This window comes from Pogona vitticeps, chromosome 1, assembly GCF_051106095.1.
Source record: "Pogona vitticeps strain Pit_001003342236 chromosome 1, PviZW2.1, whole genome shotgun sequence".
NCBI lineage: Eukaryota > Metazoa > Chordata > Lepidosauria > Squamata > Agamidae > Pogona > Pogona vitticeps.
Window position 1 is genome coordinate 198,204,797 of NC_135783.1, and position 21,362 is coordinate 198,226,158.

The 21,362-nt window shown below is 42.0% G+C and overlaps 1 protein-coding gene across 1 annotated transcript in view; it reads left to right on the plus strand.

Moving 5' to 3' along the window:
• LOC110084610 (titin) overlaps positions 1–21,362 on the plus strand; it is a 299,695-nt gene that overhangs the window by 12,866 nt on the left and 265,467 nt on the right. The window contains exons 7-26 of the mRNA XM_078386905.1: positions 502–868; positions 1,160–1,303; positions 1,824–1,949; positions 3,519–3,656; positions 5,188–5,358; positions 5,821–5,958; positions 7,315–7,596; positions 7,727–7,852; positions 10,755–11,039; positions 11,363–11,428; positions 12,475–12,733; positions 13,801–13,861; positions 13,961–14,173; positions 15,221–15,363; positions 16,493–16,698; positions 16,833–17,063; positions 18,190–18,434; positions 20,018–20,241; positions 20,347–20,511; positions 20,604–20,772. Coding sequence (XP_078243031.1) covers positions 502–868; positions 1,160–1,303; positions 1,824–1,949; positions 3,519–3,656; positions 5,188–5,358; positions 5,821–5,958; positions 7,315–7,596; positions 7,727–7,852; positions 10,755–11,039; positions 11,363–11,428; positions 12,475–12,733; positions 13,801–13,861; positions 13,961–14,173; positions 15,221–15,363; positions 16,493–16,698; positions 16,833–17,063; positions 18,190–18,434; positions 20,018–20,241; positions 20,347–20,511; positions 20,604–20,772 — 3,759 coding nt within the window. The remainder of the gene's footprint in view (positions 1–501; positions 869–1,159; positions 1,304–1,823; positions 1,950–3,518; positions 3,657–5,187; positions 5,359–5,820; positions 5,959–7,314; positions 7,597–7,726; positions 7,853–10,754; positions 11,040–11,362; positions 11,429–12,474; positions 12,734–13,800; positions 13,862–13,960; positions 14,174–15,220; positions 15,364–16,492; positions 16,699–16,832; positions 17,064–18,189; positions 18,435–20,017; positions 20,242–20,346; positions 20,512–20,603; positions 20,773–21,362) is intronic.

Genomic DNA, 21,362 nt, shown 5'->3' on the forward strand with positions numbered 1-21,362 from the left:
GTTTAGGTTTGTTCTTCTTCAGATTGAAGGATTCCTTCAGATGACAGAAGGGTGAAAGATCCTGCCAGCGTTTTTTGCTAGAGAGATAAATCTTGGAAGATTTCCCTGGCAAAGGGAAGGAAAATAAAAGGAGTTCCATGTGTATTAATTTAGTTTAAATTGAAGGTACTTAGCCCAACCATTCATGTGCTGCTGATTTCCTGATTTGCTGATCAGTTTTGATATGGACATCTGTGTCATCAGATCAGAACGTTCTTCCAATCTAGCCTCCCATAGCCTAGCACCCTCAAGACATTTTATGCTACAGCGCTCATGTACTCCATCAAGGCTGGCCAGTAGACCGGGATAATTGGGATTTTTCCTCCCGTACATCTGGACAGCTCCAAGCTGCGGAAATGTGTTCTAAACCTTTAGCCAAACCCGTCTATGCTGCATGAAAATTGCTGGTGTGGGCTGTGTTCCTCCACGTGGCATCACCCACCCGTTCTGCTTATTCCACAGATCTGTGTCGCCTGCTGCTGCTGCTGCTGCTGCTGCAGCGGGGAGGCTCTCTGTCTCCACTTCACCTATCCGATCTGTGAAGTCACCCATCATGGTCCGAAAAGCACAGGCAGGAGCAGCAGCCGTGGGTGCTGAGGTGCTCCCTCCTTGGAAGCAGGAAGGCTACGTCGCTACCTCTGAAACCAGGATGCAAGACACCAGAGTGACTACTACCCAGATGAGGACTGAAGAAAGATGGGAAGGGAGATACGGCATCCAGGAACAGATCACTGTCAGTGGCGCTGCTGCAGCCGCAGCAGAGGCTGCGGTTGGAGTTAGCGCCGCCGCTGCGGCTTCTGCAGCCGCCGCCGCCGCCATAACCACAGAGGTAAGATTTATGCATATTTGAAGGACCCCACTAATTCAGTCCATGTCATGCTTCGTTTCCATGGCAGAGACCGGCTTAAGTGGAATTTCAACAGCTGTGTGTCAGAACGCGCTTACACAGCTATTTAGATGGTTGTACTATTACGTCTAAATAGGGCTACGTGGCGAGGCCCATTTGGGCCGACCTGCCTGTCTTGTGACTGCCTTTGTTGTGGTTCTTTTTGTTGTTGTTTATCCCAATGAAGGGGAGAGAAAAAAATGTATTTTCACATGACTCATTTGGGCCCTGCAGGACTTTGGGAAGTCGGCAGCTGTTGCCACAGTCGTTGCCGCTGTTGACATGGCCCGAGTGAGAGAACCTCTTCCAAGTGCTGTAGAGCAGGCTGCCAAAAGGACAGCAGTGACGGCAGTACACATTCAACCTGTCCAGGAGCAGGTAGATGCAAAGGAGATGTGCAATAGCTTAACATCCTCCCCTTACCTTTCCTGACACACCACCGAGATGCATGCTTTAGCCAACACTTAACAAATACTAGCAAGTGTTCCACCGAAGCATGCATTAATGATATCAGAAAGCACTGCAGTGTGAAAAAACAAACAAACCGCCCTTTGCCAAAGGGGCTGAATGATCCACCATTTTAAAAAAAAAGTTTATGAAGGGAATCAGGCAACCCTTTTAAGAGCATTCTGTACAGATGGATCAGAATCAGTTTTACTAATCACAATAAAAACATTAAATAATATCTAGATATGTAGACAGCCGGTTAATCCATATACTGACAAAGGTGTTCCTGTATTTAACATGTTTTCTCCCCCTACGAAAATTAAAATAACATTTTCCTAGGCTTATGTCCTTGATTTGCCATGGGGTGCGTATATGTGTGTGTGTATTTAAAGACTATTGCTTGAATTAAATGTTAAGGTTTTACTTTCTTTCTTTCCACCACCTAAATCAGATTAAAAAGGAGGCTACTATAGTAGTTACTAGTGCTACGGGAAAAGCCAGAGAACAAGAGGTAATATCAAGAACTAGAGAAGGAGTTGCTACTAGACAAGAACAAATACACATCACTCAGGAAAAGGTGAATAACCCATGCTCACCCCTGGGGAAGCCACATCCCCTTTCTCATTTTCAAGTCTCATAGTCACTTGTCAGTGATAAACCATGTGTCCCCTTTCCCTTCCTTCATTTGTCATTACAATAACGAGCTCCATAATAGAATGCATGTGCCTATTATGACACCACTCTTTCAAGGCCTACTTCATTGGTCAAATTTGTCATTGCTAACATTCACCTCAGTCTTTCTAGATCATGGCTAATCTGTATATGTATCTTCATCAGACAGGCATGATTTTGCCTGTAAGCTATGAGTTCACATGGGTGTTTCATTGATTAGATAAACAGGAGCTTTGTTTTGTGCTAATTGTCATGGCTAGACTTGAGAGAGAGAGAGAGAGACATAAAAGTAGTTCTGTGAACCCAACATGGCTGCTGTGAGCTCATTTGCCTTGAAACATGGCCTCCCACACTTCTTTTCTCCCTTGACAAGCAGCTTTTGAAACTGAAGGGAGTTTCGAAGGAAGGGTGTGTTTCCTTGTGGGAAACCGCTGTTAAAAAGAAAGGAAAGACAACTGCTAATTGCTCTAGGCCACCACATACCTCAAGTCATGAGTCTGATAGCTCTTGTTTTGTTGGCCATTTCTTGTGTACTTACCTTGTGGCTGAATACAAGCTTCCCCCTTCTCCTCTGTGAGTTGTATCTTGTGTACCATCATCCTCCATCTGTTGCGAAGTCCTCTATAGTGGCACAGAGCTGACTCCAAAGCGGGTTCCATGTGAATATGTGACAATGAGATGGTTGTCTCCATGTTGCTGCTTGTTCATGGTTGCTTTGTATACTTGATATGCTCCAGAAGAACCAAACCCTGCTCCCTTGGATTGACTCCAGCTTTTAGATGCTTTACTGCAAAATATGCACTAGTGAAGAAAGAGCTGATAAAAAGTACTTTCAGTCCATATGACTTGAGGAAACTATTTGGTCTCTCTCTCTCTCTCTCTCTCTTCACAGTGAGACTCTATGGACGTACATGGGTTTATAATCATTTTGATTATAAGAAGCCCGAGGAGGGCACCTGTATCCTGGAAATATTTAGCTCTCTTACCCCTGTTTGTTTCACGTAGAAGGACATGTGGGGTTCTAGAATGCTGAAGAGAGCTCTCATATTTGGAGGGGAGAATACCCTGCAACAATTCGTTGTAGGTCTCGCTTGCTAAGCACAAATGAGATTCGCAGTACTGCTGACTCACAGCAGTTTCCTCAAGAATGTTCTTCTGCGGAAAAGTATTTGGTTGGATCATCTTCAGTAGGTTTCATATGGCAGCTGTAGGATTTAGTGGCTTCCACCGAAGCAATATGCCTGCACAATGATGTAACAGTAGAATGCGAGGGTTCCTGGGGTGCCTCTGTATTTGTTGGCTTCAGTCCAGCAGTGGGTTAAATTGATCTAATGCTTTTGATTTCAGTAGAGCACCTTTAGCCATTGAGGGGTATCTATACATTAATAAGGATTTTTTTTTTGTTCTGTTCAGTTTTTAGAAGAATTGATATAACTTAGCCTTTCTCTCTCTCTCTCTCTTCTGGAAACATCAGATTAAAAAGGAACCAGTGAAAGTTCCAGTCCCCAAGGTCATAATTGCTGCTGACACAATTAAGGAACAAGAACAGATTTCAAGGGCAAGAGAAGAAATTTCTACCAGACGAGAAGAAATCCATATCGCTCACGAAAAGGTGACTATCACTTTTTAAGATATGTACTTACTTTGTAGATGCCCTTCTTTGTCCATTGTTTTTTTTTTTGTCCCTTTGCTTTCTTGTGACGTGTACCATGATGGTCTAAAACTGGATGATCCAATGAGCACAGACGTTGTCTATACTTTAGTGCAATTCCGTTCTAACCAAAATGCTGATAATTTTAAGAAGAATCCTGAATATTTTTTGACGACCAGAGCCTTCCGTATCAGAGCTCTGTGGAGTGGGTGGGTGTGTTTTCGAAATGAATATACTTAGAATATTCCCCCTTTTAAAGGATGTTTATTGCTGTTGTTGTACAAGGCCCAAGTTGGGGGGGGGGAGCCAACATCAAGATTCACAATTGATCCACTGAAATTCACTAAATGCTTTGTCCAGTTAAAAATACCCCACTGGTTTAACTGCTGTTGCTGGACCTTCTTTAGTGCCTTGGGAATTAGCCTGGCAGAGGCTCAAAGGAAGAGCATGTGGTGTTGGGCTAACAAACCAGGCTGAGGTCTACAAATGGAGAGATGGTGTAGAATCAGTAACATGGTTTGGCTTTCAGTTCCAAAAAAAACCATGAGATCCTTCCCAGGATCTCATGTTTCCTTTCTTTCCACCTGGGTCTCAATCATGATCGGAGCTTATAAAAATTACTTATTTGGACTATAGCATTTAGAATCCCACAACCAGGAGGGCCATGTTGGCCATGAAATTCTGGGAACCATAGGTGAAAAAAAGCAACCTTTCCAAACACGGCTCATGAAGGGATTACTGAAATTAACCTTTTGGTTTAGGGGTGGGTTGTCTAGTCTGTGTCATCTTGCATGTATTTGGTCGCCTTCCTTCTGCCCAATTTTTGTATCTCTTTTTATACACTCTTTCCCTTAACATATGCATTTCCTTTGCAATTCCCCCCCTATGTGCTATGCACCATCTTCATGTTTGTTTGTTTTTTCAATACAACTTTCCCTAAAACATATGCTTTTACAAGAAAGCTGCAAAGTGTACAGTGAAAAAGAGGGAGCTATGTCCTGAGCTGTAGCTTCTCATCTGGGAAGGGCGTATTAGGTCAGCTTGTTTAAAAATGTCGATCAGATAATATTCTTCTCTTTGGCTAGCAGTGACATATCTACAGTACTTAGCCCTCCCTGCCCCCCAGATAACCCTTGTACTCTCATTAACCTGTGGAAATGAATAAGAAGGCCCTTTTAAGCATTCAGTGAAAGGAATCTTCCATTTCCCTACATTCAACAAGTAAATTGCCATATTGCCCCTTTTCTCTTTCAAAGTGTGGTGTAACTCTGCTAATTGCAAACCCCCCACCCCCATAGAATTAAGATGCAAATACACACCAGCACTGCCCACATATAATACTAATCATAGGGGCTGGATAGAATCGTTATTATTTCTGCCTCTCCATCATCCTTTATGCTTTGCCAGTCCCTCTCTGCTTCTCCCTGCTGTCTGGATAAACGTTTTTGCAGCATCATATATATATATAGTATATATACAATGACGACACTTCTCTTTTTACCGCAAAAATCAGACTAGGAAAGAAGTGGTGAAGCCTGTGAAACCTTCTGTACCTAAAGTAGTAATTACCACTGATAAGGCCAAAGTACCCACCACAGTAGTAAAAGCTCCAGAGGGAATTGTTACCAAACAGGAGCAACAAGCCTACCTTATCCAAGAAAAGGTGAATGGTCATGTGATATGTAGTCATTCCTGTCCTCATATCCCATTCTGACACTGACATTCTCATCTTTCTCCAATGAAATATACTAACTTCTTAACATCCTTTACTGGTTTGTACTCCTTAAGAAAAATGGAAAACAGTGTTCCTTTTACGTCCTGTGCCCTAATATATTCTCACCTTCCCTTGCATAATAATATTCGGAGCAGTAAAAAGAATCATATACTAAATTACATTCTTAAATCTCTTGTGTTTAATTGGCCCGTGAGATAATAACCTAGCCTCAGTATTTATCCACTCCAGAAGCTGGGCTGCTCAGCAAGGCACAAAGCCTTACTATTCCTTTAATGCTGTTAACCCTTTCCCCCAAGCTATATATTCCCCTGCCATCTCTCATGTTTGTATCTTTTTGCCTGAGTGGTTCTCTAACACAAACCTTTTGTTCTTGCTGCAATCAATGATCAGATAAGAAAAGAGGCTGAGAAAAAAATCATAGTGCCGGCAGTCGTTGCTGTTGAAAAACGCAGGGAGCAGGAGAAAGTGTCAAGAACTAGAGAAGAAGTTGCTGCCAAAAGAGAACAAATCCATCTAGCTCACGATCAGGTGAACAGAATTGTCCTTAAGTGCGCCATTCACTGATAAAAATGATTTTGAGCTCTACAGAAACAGCCAGGCAGATGGCTACTATTTGTGTTCTGGCATAGCATTTTATAGAAGTTGCTTTGAAAAATATGTATTGTTTTTCTTAAATGATAGATAGATAGATAGATAGATAGATAGATAGATAGATAGATAGATAGATAGATAGATAGATAGATAGATAGATAGATAGATAGATAGATAGATAGATAGATAGATAGATAGATAGATAGATAGATAGATAGATAGATAGATGGGATTGTACTGTAAATTAATAATATAACCCATACTATCTTGGTCTTTACACGCCAGCACTACAGAACATTCTGGGCTTTCACTTTTCCACTGCAGCATTTTGCTGGTGAAAAGAATCCATTTGTGAAACCAGTTGGATTCTCTCCTATGTGATTAAAAAAACTCCAGTCAGTATAGGGTTTGATCACAATATTCGTGTTAAGGATAGACCTCTTGAAATCAATCAGCAAGCTAGTCATGACTAACTTAACTCTGATTGATCTCAGTGGGCCTTGTTTAAGCATGAATAAACCTAAACCCAACCCATTAATTCAAAGCAAAAAAGTAATTCTCCATGAGGCACTTCCTGCACTTATAATGAGATGACAGTGAAGCTCAAGGAATCTTGTAATACTTTAATTAGGAGCCAAACCACAAGATCAAATTATGTGGAAATTGAATCTCTGAGCCAGGAGTAACTTATCATTTATTTCCTCCTGTCAAGATGTTTTTTGGAAAATTTTACCCCATGTCACATGCAGTTGTGTAGAAGAATATTTGGTTTTGGGCCGCGCAAAGTCTTTTTAAAATATGTGTTGCAAAATTACCTGTACAACTCTGAAATGCTAGCATATTTGTGTACATGTTTTTGTCTGTAAATCTTTGTATGCCTCAAATATGCCATGTTAGGATTTCAGAAAATGCTGCTCTTCTATATATGCATAAATATATACAGGTGTTTAATAGAAATATATATGAATTCCTGTCTTCAGATACAGTGCTCCAACTTTTTATATGAGACATACTGTATTTATGCATCTGTCTGAACTGTAACAGTAGATGCTTCCTTCTTCCATATGTAGATATCTTAAAGAGTATTCAATCTATCTTTGAGAAAAGGAGTTCCAGAATACATAACACACTAAGCTACAAGTATCAGAGAGTTTATCAGCTGCAAATATGGGAAAAGGAAGTACACTACTGTATAGAAAGTTAGCAAAGCAAGTGTTTTGTGCTTATGTTCTCTGTGCTAGCCATTCTGTGTCATTAACATGGCTATGTGTCAATGTTCTGCAAACGTTATAGATTGCTGTCGGCAAAAGGGCTGAAGCTGTAGCCACAGTTGTTCACGCTGTTGACCAAGCACGCGTTAGAGAACCGAGAGAGCCAGATTATGCTGAAGAAGCTTATTCTCAACAGGCGACTTTGGAGTATGGCTATAAAGAGCAAGCTGTAGGAAGGCGCGTTGTTGAGCTTTCCCCCGAGCGTCATGTTGTCACCAAAGCAGTGAAAACGGAGGAGGTTCACGTTCCTCCAGAGACACGCGTGGCAGCTGCCAAGAAAACAGAAATGGCCGTTTCGACACAGGTTAGGCTGCCGTTTGAAACCATGCTGCCGTTTCCAATGGCCGCTAAGCACCTTTGCTTTTTTTCTTGTCTTGTTCCCACCTTGGCAAATGGGGCCACATTCTGAACAAACATTTTATTGGTTAATGTAGATTAAAAGGACTGCAGAAACGGCTGTTGAAAAAACTGTCCATGTGGAACATCCACGTCCCCGTACAGCAAGCCCTCATTTTACCGTTTCAAAAATTGCTGTTCCTAAACCAGATCATACTTATGAGGTAAGAGGAGGAGGAAGGGTGTGCCAGGCAAGCCACGCAGGAGATCCACTACTGCCCGTATCTTCTCCGTGTAGGGTGCTGTACAAAGAGCTCTAGGTGGACCAAAGCCATGGGTCGTTCTATAGCTGTGCGCAACTGGCCTCCCTGAAATTCCCCACACATTTTGTGGGCTGAGAAGTGTCAGGGGAGGGGGAACAGTTTCTCCACATTTCTCCAGAGAAAGGAGAAATCCTTCAACGGTTTTTCAAAGGCAGCAAAACTTTGCCTTGTTTTTATTTCTGAGGGTTTTTTTTCCCTCCATGTTTGTTTTTTTATTGTTCACTTGTATTTTTATTTTTCACCCTGCCAATATATATATATGGCAACTTCAGCAACTGAGCTGATACCCTGGCCACCTTTCAGCTTCTTCCACAATGTCCTCCACTGTGTGTTGTTCCAGGACACTGGGTAGGAAGTGGCTGGGAAGCAGCCGTTAGAAACAACAACAGCAACAACAGCAGCAAGCAGCTAGGGGAGAGACTGACCTCCCCTTGCAATGTTGTGTCCAGCTCCAGAGGAAAAATGATGGAACTCATGCTGTGCTACAAGTTGGGATCAACATTTTCAGGGGCTTGACCTCCCTGTGACAAAACCTTCCCTTTTTCAGTCTCACTCCGAGGGCTTGTAAGAATTTCTGTGGGTGATATTTTTGACCTTACCTTGATTGTGTAAGGTGTTCGCCCTTTCCCCTTTCGATAATGTGTGTGTTTGTCGCTCTCCGGCTTCACTGGCCGGCTGCCCCTCTTGATCTGAGAAAGCCCTGTGCGAAAAGTTACCTTGTGTACACCTTCTGGTGTCTTTCCCTGGGCTGGACACTTCTCACTGAAGAGTGAGAAGCTGGAGAGGCTGCCTGCTACCCAGGGATGGGGACTCGAGAGTCGGGAGTCACTGTCAAGTCAGACTTAAGTCACCCCGGTGACTCAATTCTGACTTGACACATTTTGGGGGTTTTGTTTGTTTGTTTGTTTGTTTTGTCCCCAATGACTTAGATGCAGTTTGCGACTCGGAACCCACCCACCTCATCCCTTTTTTTTCTGGGGGTGGGGAAGCTTGCTTTTAATAGGGACTCGGGCTTATGACTTGGGACTTGGTACCAAAGTCTCGGACTTAGACTTGATGCCAGAGACTCGGACTCAGACCCAAAGACTTGGCCAACGTTCCTGCTGCCCCTACAGAGGTGATTGCTCAGTGAAAGCCCTCACCTTTTCACATCTGTCGTGACCTCCCAGGCCATGTGAACACTAAGCACTAGCATGGTGAGCCTGACCCATGAGAATTTCCACGAGGTTTCTCTTCCTCTGCATTTCTTTTCAAAACAAATTACTTTTCTGCCAAGCTAAAAAAAGAAGGGTACGAATTCTGATGGGAGGAACGTTTGGCACAGCTCTAGATCAATCCCATGTCTAACTCTGAAACATCAGAAGATGTTATAAGTATAAACTGTTTATAATAGGAAGAATCTACCCTATCAACCAACAAAACAGCCTCCGTCAATCCCCCTGAAGATCTCCTTTGGAAGATTTGGGGAGGGGGGTTTATGGATCTCTTTGGAGCAGATTTGGACTAAATACCAAGAGCTGCAGGATGAGGAGAGGAAGTGAGGAGACGTGGCTTCTCTCCTGCAATATTGGACTGTTTTCTGCTAATTGCATTATATTAGTGCAAATATATTTCCATAAACCGTTCGGATCAGCTTGGGAGGCTGGGATTATATTGCTCCAGGACTAATTTTTTAGAAAAAGCTCTTATCCAGAAAGATGAATAAAAAAAAAGGAGTAGGAAGATGAAAAGAATTACTGAATCAAGTGCTATATGCCTGGCATACCCCTTTCCTTACTCGAAGGGCAGAGAGTTCTCTCAAATTGCTTCCCCATCCATTAATCAAATAATTCAAACAATTATATTATTTGTTCTTTTATTTCAGTAGTTCTGCTGCATACTAAAATATCTATGAATTAACATAATGGACATACATAATCCAACCATATTATGCACTTCCCTTAAATACCTACATGCTTTTGCATTACTTTAACCTTACATTTCCGCCCCCCCCCCATTATTCCACATGATATTTTAATTAGTTATTTTACAGGCTTTATCATCTAATGATCCCATCTAATCTATTTTTAGAACACAGTTCTTTTGTGATCTCTTTACATTACATTTACATGCATGATTATTTAACCCTCAAATACTTGTAAACAGTGAGAAGAATGTTATGAAAGTCACCCAAGTTGGGTTTCAAATATTTTGTCTTTTAAAAACAAATGCAAAATGGCAATAAAATAGGCATTTTATGTCTGTTCTGCCTAATATAGTAAGTTAAAATAATTTGGGCATTTAAAATGAAAGTCAGATTGAGATCTTATACCATGTGTCTACATATTGATCATGATATCTTGGACAGTGTCATTTAAATTTATGTATAATAAGTCACATGGTCCTCTGCTTGTTTCTTCATAGCAAATGGTCGGTTCTAGTTCGCCAAAAGAATCCATCCTATGTCCTAATAAAAGTTGTTGGTCAACACAACTTTTTGTTGATTTTTGTAGATTAGTTTGGAATTTAAATATGAATGATGCAGAATTCTCTCAAACTGTATTATGGATCATGTCGGATTATTAGAACGGTACATGTATTTGCAAAAATTAGGGCTCTTGGCAAGAACCTTACAAACTGAGGACACAAAAGGAATTTCTGATTTTGACATTTCCGAAACTAACCGTTCAAATAACCACGTGGTGCTGCTTTCTACCATTTTACATCTATTTGCCCGGCTAATACCGAGTGCCAATTAAAAACAAACAGAAAAGAACCCAGCAAAGTGCAACGCTGTTAACTCTTTGTCTCTTGGGTCGCTTAGGTTTCAATAGCAGGATCTGCTATAGCGACTCTGGAAAAGGAGTTGTCAGCAACTTCTGTTCCCAAGATCACCCGACCGGTGAGGCCTCCTCTTGCCAAGTCTCCTGAACCCAGAGCGATGCCAGAGAAAGTAGTCTCCCCACCGTTTCCTTTCGTAGAGACAGCTGCCGACACCTATGAGAGGCGATACGGTACCGAAATGAAAAGGGAAATAGGTGTGAGCGTGGCAGCTGGCCTGGTGCGGGAGCATGAACACATTGAATTAATGCAAGAAGGAGAACCAGAGGTTTGTCACGAAGCCCCCTTTGAATCATCTCCACTTGCATCCAGAGTAACCCCGGCGTGTTTTCATCTTTTCTTCATTACCACTCTCTTTCCCCTCTTTTAAAAATCTCCCACTCTCCCTACTGACCTTTGTGTACCATGGTTTTGTGAATTCTTTTGGTCTTGCCCATGTACCTCTAAGATCCTAACACCATTTTCTCATAGCAAGCGGCAGAGAAGAACAGATGCGGAACCTCTGTCTTATCCCCTTCTTGTGCATGCTCCCGTTTCCTTTCTCAACCTTTTGGAGCACCTGCTAACTCTCTCTTTTTTAAACATCTCTAGGTGATTGAAGCTGCCCGGGTTCCTGAGCCAGCAGAAGTTCCTGCCACACCTCCATCCATCGTATCAGTAAGTCCTCAGATTTTTGACGGTATACAGGATTTGTACTGTTCTTCCTGTAATCCGTTGCCTCGTCTCTTCATCAAAATGTGATGCAGCTCCACTGCCATCTAGCGTTTATAAGTTGACCAAACAGAAAATTACTCTTACATGCTGACGGAAGGGTATTTAAATATTGGTCGTATGCTCACTGGCTGTGGATCCTACCTTGGGTAGCTATTGGGGTGTTCCCCCGCCCCATTACGGAATATGAAGAGTTGTAGAAAGAGTAGCCGTGTTAGTCTGTGCAAGCATTCTAGGTGAAAACAAAATAAAATTGAAAAGGAAAAAAAAAAGACAAAAATGTGTTGGCACCTTAAAAACTGACTTTTATATATTTTTTTTAATGTGAGCTTTCGTGGACAGCTGCGCTTCATCAGACAAAAGAGTTCTTATGTCTAATAAAGTGGACTTTTCCACAAATGTTCACATTAAAAAAATATAAAAGTTAGTCTGAAAGGTACCACGTTTTTATCTTTTTTAAAAACTTTTTTTAAAATTTGGTTTTCACCTAGAATATGAAAAGATAGACAACTGTGTTGCCCATGTGCAAAGTCTTTTAAATGCCCATGCATAATAATACCTTAACAGAAGCACAGAAATATTTGTGACATCTTAGCGGTCCACCAAAAAGTGTTACCACCCCAATTTTTCATTCTGCACTTGGTCCACATGGCTGTGTATCTTGTTTTGTTTTGTTTTGTTTTCCTGTGAGGAATGTAGCAAACAGATTGAATAAAGACCTTCCAGTTTCAGAGCACCTTTGATATGATTTAGATGTGTTGTGGGGGAAAACCAAAGGCAATAAACCACAGGCAGAAAGCAGAGCAAAAATGAGTGAACCGACCCCTTGAACTTTCATGATTTGTTAGAAACCCACAGAGTGAAATCACAATTACAACTGGCCACAGGAGATAGCAGAAGCCCAAGAACTGTAAAAGAGCCAACTGATTTTAAACATGGAAAGTCAGCACAGCCACGAAGCTTCTGAAAATGTGCATAATTTTGCTCTCCAGGTCCTGAAAGATGTGACTGTCATGGAAGGAGAGTCTGTGACGCTGCAATGTCGCATCTCTGCATATCCAGCCCCAACGATAGCATGGTACAGAGAAGACTACCGTATTGAGAGCTCCATGGACTTTCAGATCACCTTCGAGGCGGGAGTTGCTCGCCTTGTGATTCGAGAAGCTTTTGCAGAAGACAGTGGAAGATTTACTTGTACGGCTACCAATGAGGCTGGAAGTGTCAGCACTTCATGCCACCTTCTTGTACAAGGCAAGTACAGAAAAAAATTATATGTATATATATACACACACACACATATAGAGCCAAGCTGAATAGCAATAACGGTTAGATGCCCTGATCATCATTATCCCAAACTGGACCTTCCTCAAAACAATCCCTCTCCGATCAATATGCAAAATGATTCCATAATGTGCCAAGGCAGTGTTTCAATGATGGTGACGATGACAATGATGGGGATGACGATGTAGTGACTTTGGGCCATCCCAGAATGATCGGTTTGAAAACCAATGTTTCAAGTGAGTTCAGTTCAACTGAATTTAATCTGCCCAACTGAAGGCTATTACATTAAAGAAGTGGCCAGGTTTTTAGCAGGACATATGAACCTACGTAAATGGCACTGTAGGAATGCGTTGGTTAAGGTGGATCTCTTTTGGGCAGTGTAAATTGCAGGTTGGGTTCCTTCTGAGGTGGGCCATAGTAGGAAGCAAGGGGTTCTGTACTCACATTAGGATCCCAGTGTGGATGAAATCTGCTGTATGGCTTTGTGAAGGCTAATCTTCTTTGGCGTTACGGAGCACAAAATGGTAGGATGAGCATGTTCTTATGGAGTCCACCTTCTAGTGTCAAGACACAATCTGATCTGGACCGATTGCAATGTACTTAGGACCAGTGAGCATCGACCCTGCTGTCCTCCTCCAAATCAAGAAATATATCAGCTGGATAATGCATAATCTCTTGTGATAAGAACATGCAGTGGCAAGCCTCAGGTTCACACTTTTCATTCCCTCCAGCTCACCAGTTTATATACAGCAAAACATGGTCTAAAAACAATTTGTTCTCCATATTTGGGGCAGAATGTGAAGAACTGGTCCTGGAAAGCTGGGGATAGAGAGAGGAATTTGAATTTGAAACGTGTATCTACTTGTCTTCACTCTATTAAATCATTACACCTGAACTAGATAAGCCACTTCCTCAATTTTCCATAACTCTCACTGATTCTTCATGTTGTAACTGTGCCAGTTCCCCATCATGCACTGTATTGTGAGGCTGTGGTGGTGTTTAAGTGATAATAATGACTGTTGTTTTTTTTTTAATAGTCTCAGAAGAATTTGAGAGCAAAGAAGCTGTTTCTACAAAAATGGTCACAGAACAAAAACGGTAATAATTGGTTTAAACTGTTAACATCATGGTCACCAGCTTTCATTCTTGTCACCCAATGGGTCACTGTATTTACCTCCCCCTTGCTTGTTTCTTTAGCTATGTGGAGTCAAAAGATATAACAATGGCTGAAGTCACAATGGCTGCTGAAGAGGTATCTGGAGAAGCTGCAGCTCCATTTTTCATAAGAAAACCTATTGTCCAGAAGTTAATTGAAGGTGGATGTGTCATTTTCGAGTGTCAGGTTGGGGGCAACCCAAAGCCACATGTTTACTGGAAGAAAGCTGGGCTTCCTCTTACTACAGGCTACAGGTACAGTACGAATTTTACAATACAGTGGTGCCTCGCTTAACGAGCGCACCGTACAACGACGAATCCGCATAGCGATCCCCTTTTCGGGATCGCTAATGCAGAGGCATAGCGTCGGTCCCTATGGCAAAAACTCGCATAGCGACGATCAGTAAGCGTTTCGCTTACCGATCCTCGCTTTGCGATGCCCGCAGATCAGCTGTTTGGCGGTTCTAAAATGGCCGCTGGACGCCCGAAATGGCCGCGCGCAGCGTTTTTGCGCCCTCCCCTCGCTTACTGAGGGCGTGGAAATGGCTGCCGCTATGGAGGAAACTTCGCTGAACGGTAAGTTTAGGGCCCATTGGAACGGGTTTTTATGTTCCGTTTAGCGATGTTTTCACATAGCGAGAGTGTATTCAGAACGGATTAACCTCGCTATGCAAGGCACCACTGTAGTGTGCCATATCTGCCCTGTTTAAGATGCTGATGCATAAAATAATCTGTATGCTGTATAGTTCTGTCCAAGTGTTGCAAGCTTATATGTGAAATAAAATTAGATCCCAAAATGATATATCAATGCAAGTTCAGTGTGTCATACTTAATCCCAGTCTTCAGAAAAAGTCCAGGGATGGTACAGTTTTAGAATGCAGGGTAAGGTAACATGCATATGAAAAATATGCTGTGGGTGGGTGGCTGTGAGGTTGGGCAGAAGGCAAGGTTGGGATGTTCTTAAATCTGACCAGATTTTTTTTTAATGTTTGGGACCTTGATCTGAAGAGGTGTGGTTTAGGAAAATTTTCTGTATAGGGGGAGCACTCACTGGCAACGCCTCCGCCCCATGCTTTGGGAAGTGTTTGCGGAACCATTCGGACGTCTGTGCATCTAAATTCAGCTTTGTGAAGCAGCCCACTTCAACTTCTTACATGATAAACTTGCCCTGAGGGCTGCGTAAGATGCTCTTACTTGCGCTGCTGAACCTGTTAGACTTTCAAATTCATGCTTTTGTAATTCAGTGAGTTATGTCATTGAGTTCTTCATGGCTTAGGGGAGTTCTTTTCCATGTTCTTAAAGGTACAAAGTGCTTCATAGAAAAGAAACCGGGGAATGCAGACTTGAAATTTCAATGACTTTTGCTGATGATGCCGGAGAATACACAATTGTTGCTCGTAACAAACACGGGGAAGTTTCTGCATCAGCTTCTTTACTCGAAGAAGGTACATGAAGGGAAATTCCTTCAACAGCATGCGTAGTGAGTGCACTGGGGGAATTGGACCTGGATCCAAATCTCTGGGTTCAAATCCTTGGACCCGAGTTCAGATCCGCACACAGCCGTGAAACTCACTGAGTGACCTTTGGCTAGTCACAGCCTCTGAGCCTGACTGACCTTACAGGGTTGTTGAGAGGATAATGTGACAGGGGAAGACCCACCTATACTGCTTTCAGGTTGATGGAGGAAGGGTGAGATATAAGTAGACTTCATAAGCTATAGTTAAATATGGCTGTGAAGGTTAATGTATATGTAACAGGATGATATTAACTACTCTTAGGTATTGATCATACCCAATGACTTGTCAAAAACATAAGAACTATGTTCATACTAATGAAAATTTGTTGTGCTTGTCTACCACACGTCTGGTCCCTGCTAGTTTCAATACTAAGTCCAAGTAATTTGGCAAAGTCACAAAAGCCACATAATTCACTTATGAGTCCCAATAAAATGCAGGGGATCTGTTGTTTTATATTATATATCCACTGTGCCCATCCAAAGCTGTTGGAGCACAAATTAGTGAGTCAGAAAGGAGTTGCTTGAGACACTTACCCCCTCTTACATTCAACCTATTATTCAGAGAACATACAGCTGCTTCTTTCACTTTTATATTTACTTTTATATAGTCTTTCCCCTACTCTCTTGAGTTTTAACTGAATCCCCAGTCCCCAACCCACCCATCCTCTCTCTTCTCTCCCCACCCTCATCAGGCAAAGCTGAAACTGTGATCATGTGGAGAAATGGATTGCATTTTGGACCATTTGTGGAGTAGTTGGGTGCAAGCAAAGAAAACAAAATGTATGGGGAAATTGCACTCCAGCCCAACCTCCATCTGTGCCCAAGCTGGTCCTCTCTGGTTCAGCAGGAGGGCTACTACTTTTGGGGGGTTGGGATGGAGCAATTCCTCAACAGATGGAATGGTTGCTTTAAGGGAGACCCCTCCCTGCAAAGCAAACATTTCCAGGGTGGTCGGACATGCGCTTTTCCCACTGTCCAATTGCACCCCGAGTGGGTAACGTGACAATTAGGAGCCGTACAACAGCTTGCTAGAACAAGTGTGTTTTCTCTCCCTTTAGCTGATTATGAGGTTTATCTAAAATCCCAAGAAGAAGAACTATATAGAACCCAAGTGACCGCCTACGTGCAAGAGCCGAAAGTGGCTGCGGTGGCCCCACCTACACTGTATGCTGACTATGAAAAAGAATATGAAAGAGAACAAGCACTCATTCGGAAGAAAATGGCAAAAGATACAGTGCTTGTCCGGACTTTTGCAGAAGAACAGGTGAGCCACTTAGAGTAAAATCATTTAAAATGTGAGGTGAGACACACCAATTTCGCTTGTCTCCTTTCTCCACTTCACGAGCGGTCATAAGCAGTGGGATGAGACAGTTTCCTTTTTGTTTCTTTTTAAAATAGGAATTCCACATTTCTTCCTTTGAAGAAAGGCTTATCAAAGAAATTGAATACAGAATTATTAAGACTACCCTCGAAGAACTCCTTGAGGAAGATGGAGAAGAGATGGTGGTGGACATCTCTGAATCTGAAACGGTTGAAGCAGGATTTGAACTGCGGTTAAAGAATTACAGGATCCTTGAGGGAAGTGGAGTGACCTTCCATTGCAAGATGACTGGGTATCCTTTGCCCAAGGTGAGCATATATATATATCTTATGGTGTTTTTATGCTGATTTATTGAAATGACGTTCATATAAGAGACACTTATTCATTTTCCTGACTGATTGTAACTTACAAACCCTGTTTACAAAAGTCACGGAAGTTTGCCATCAAACTGAATCATCTGAATACTGTTTATAGCAGCTAGATGAAAACAGCTGTAATTTTGAGAAAGTGATTATAATAGTGTTTTTGTTTATGCTGTGTTTTATATTATTTTTAATTAACTGTCAGTAAATAAAAGAAAAAGGAAGCACATTGTTCCATACATGTTCATGTTTCTTTTTATCAAAGCTATATTTATGTTCCTAATTTGAAATATTGTTATGTTCCAATTTTCCAAAACAATTAAAACAGTCCTCAACAGAGTATGTAGTGAAAATTCCACCTACAAAGATATTGGCTGGAATCCTATGAGCATCCACATAAAGATTTCATAACTTACTGGGGCTAATTGTGGCTAATTGACAAGGTGCTGGAGTGCATCTCATTTGCACAGTTAGACACTTGACCAAGCACAAAACCTAGACATGCCCTGACACCTTTTCATCTAGCCACAATTAGCTGTAGCAAATTGCATAAACCTTACACAAAAACTAATAAGATTCCAGCCAATACATGTAAGCATGTGTTTAGAAGTAGTGCTTCTTCAGATGGTGAAAGACATCTACTGTATGTCTCATAACATGTAATTCTCCTTACTATTGTATCTTGACTTCCACTGTTGTTTGTTCAGTGGTTGGTCATTGGAAAGCAAACATGTGCTTCATTTACAAATCTAATTACTGAGGCACTAACCTCTGAAGAAACCATCTATATGCATTACTTATTATGTCTGCTTTAATATGTAGAACATTCTCCTTCCCACCAGTCACATTTCTTTCTTTCTTTCTTTCTTTCTTTCTTTCTTTCTTTCTTTCTTTCTTTCTTTCTTTCTTTCTTTCTTTCTTTCTTTCTTTCTTTCTTTCTTTCTTTCTTTCTTCCTTCCTTCCTTCCTTCCTTCCTTCCTTCCTTCCTTCCTTCCTTCCTTCCTTCCTTCCTTCCTTCCTTCCCTCCCTCCCTCCTTCCTTCCTTCCTTCCTCAAATATTTCAATAATGCAGATTGCATGGTACAAAGATGGCAAGCGCATCAAACACGGAGACCATTACCACATGGAGGTCTTGTCAGATGGCAGAGCTAGCTTGCGTTTACCTGTTGTCTTCCCTGAAGATGAAGGCATTTATACTGTCTTTGCCAGCAATGTCAAAGGGAATGCCATATGCTCTGCAAAACTATATGTTGAGCCGGTTGGACCAACTGGGTCTCCAGGTTATATCCCATCTCCTGAAATGATTAGAAGATATCGGTAAGAATAGGACACAGTTATTATGGGGCTCTTCCAGCAGGACAAGATTAGCTTGGGGATAATGGCTTAGAATGATTACCTATAATGATTGCTCGCAGTGTTTTGTTAAATACGACTGACTGTTCCATAATGACTTTTAAATCCCTGGGAGAGAATAAGTTTGACTTTGTAGAAATCTTCCACTGCTCTGTTGTTTGAGTGCATCGGCAGTGATTTAAGCACAAGACGTTGCCTACAAAAGGTCTCACACCATGTTTTTGGCCTTGCATCTGATTGTCCTTGCTTAAAGGACATCTGAGTTTTGGACATTGATGTCTAAGCTCCATTTTCCTCATGATGACTTGGCTCTTGAGACCCTGGTTATTCAGGAATCTCCCTGCTGGGAGACTAAAAAGAGTTGGTAGTTTTCAGGGGAGGCCATGCGACTGATCTGTTTGCTTAGCCAAAGGGGTAAGCCAGCTGAAATCCTGTTCCCTGACTGTCTCCTGTCAGATGTACAAGTAGTAACGTCAAATGGTCACAAAGTATGTTAAGATTGTCCTTCCTTGTAGTATTCTTCAGCTCTTCCGTTCTTCCCATTGCCTTTGTTTTTCCCCATTGTGTTCTGCGCTGCTGCAGAATGTTGCTTTCATTGACACTAGTTACTATACTTTCATTACTTTCACTGGTGTCATGGGCAGTATATAGCTATTTATTTTATTTATTCATTTATTTATTTGATTTTTACCCTGCCCCTCTAGACCATGTCTACTCAGGGCGGCTTACAAAATAAAACAAAACAGTATAAAAATATATAAAATCGTAAAATTACAAATTTCAATTTTCAATTGCTATACAGCACTCCAAACTAGAGATGGGGGTACTCGTATACTAATGCCCCCGCATAGCTGGAGTTAATGAGGGTCTGGCCCCACCATCCACTCACACGTCCGCTGCTGGCCCTGCTCTTCCTTCCAATCCCTCCAGGGCACTCGGTCAGCTAGCCACTCGTTAGCCACTCATAGGAAGATTCCCTCCTTCTGCCAGGACTGACTAGCCAACTGGGAGCTCCGGAGCAATTGGAAAGAAGAGTGAGGCTGGCAGCAGCAGACGCGCGAGTGGGCGATCCAGCCCCAGGGGGGCAGACCCTTGTTAGCTCCAGTTGCGCGGGGGTATTCATATTTTGTATACGAATACCCCCATCTCTACTCCAAACATATATGTTGGAGTATTATCTTAGGTGGAAAAAGCTCCGATATCACATGGGAAAGGAAGATTAAGTGATGTATGAATAATAAGACATATGCTATTCCCTTTTTGAGGCATTGAGCCAACATATATGTTGGACTCAGTGGCCTTACAGACCCCTTCTAACTTCATTATTTATTTGTTTGTTTGATTGATTTGATTTATATACCTCCCATCTGGCAGCCAAGACCACTCTGGGTTGTTTACAACAAGTAGACAACGCAACCAAGTAACAAAGTAATTCTATGATTCTATGAACCATTTTCATTGAAGTTGCTGTTCAAGCAAATGGAAGTTCATCCCATGTTGCCGAATTGTAGGTCGCATTGTTCAGACATCATTTCCTTTCTTTCCAGGTCTCTTTCTCCTCGGTCCCCAAGCCGTTCCCCTGCACGGAGCTCACCTTCACGCTCTCCAGCGCGCAGGCTGGAGGAGACGGATGAAGGGCAGCTGGAGAGGCTTTACAAGCCAGTGTTTGTTCTGAAGCCAACCTCGTTCAAATGTGCCGAAGGGCAGACAGCTAGATTTGACCTCAAAGTTGTGGGCCGACCAATGCCAGAAACATACTGGTTTCACAATGGTAAGAAAGATCCCGATGCATCATAAACTTCTCCACAAGTACAAAGATTCATATGACGGGGAAATAGTGCTTGTTCGAAAATAATACCTGTATTTCTTTGCGTAGGTCAACAAGTTCTCAATGATTACACCCACAAGATAGTGATTAAAGAAGATGGCACACAGTCCCTGATTATTACTCCAGCTACGCCTGATGATGCCGGAGAGTGGGTTGTAATTGCCCAAAACAGAGCAGGCAAAGCGTCCATCACAATGACCCTGACAGTGGAAGGTATTTATTCTGCTTCCTTGGGCCTCTGATTACAAAGACCTGCCTTAGTGTATTCTGCCAATAATGTGTCCTCTTGTTCTCTTTTGTTTTAGCTAAGGAACACTTAGTGAGACCAGTATTTGTAGAAAAACTGAAGAATGTCAGTGTCAGGGAGGGGAGTAAACTGGAAATGAATGTAAAGGCCAGAGGAAACCCTAACCCTGACATTGTGTGGCTGAAGAACAGTGACATCATTGTACCCCATAAATACCCAAATATAAAGTAAGCCTTATTTATCAATTTGAAATTATATTGATTTTGGTACATATACAATTAATTTGTTCTACTTTTAGTGGAGTAAAGTGACTTGAATGCATAGGCACAACATGTACAGGATCAAGTATGCAAACACATGAAAATACTAAGGCTCTGTAATGCTTGTCTCACAGTCAAAATCAATAAATTGGTGCCCAGAGGTTTTTTGGGTTTTTTTGCATCCTGAATCAATGACTACATAGTAATAGTACATGGATCTCCATCAGTATTAGCAAATAGGGTAGTAAGGGCACATTCCTTAGCAGGAACTTGTGCAGAATTCAGTGAAATTTTCCACCAGTATTTGTGAGGCTTCTTTCAAAAGCTTGCTTTTCACTCTCAAACAATATGGGACTCATCATCTACTAGATCCCCTCCCGTCTGACCTTCAAGAAACCACCGAAGGCTGAAGTTTTCAGAGGCCTTTGGTATCCCCTGTGATATTTTTGTGGACCCACATGGTTTCATCGAAGCTTTGTTTGCCTTTGCCTTAGGAGTTCTTTTCATTGATTCTTTAAAGCAGGCTTGTCCAACCTGCGGCCCGAGGGCCGCATGCG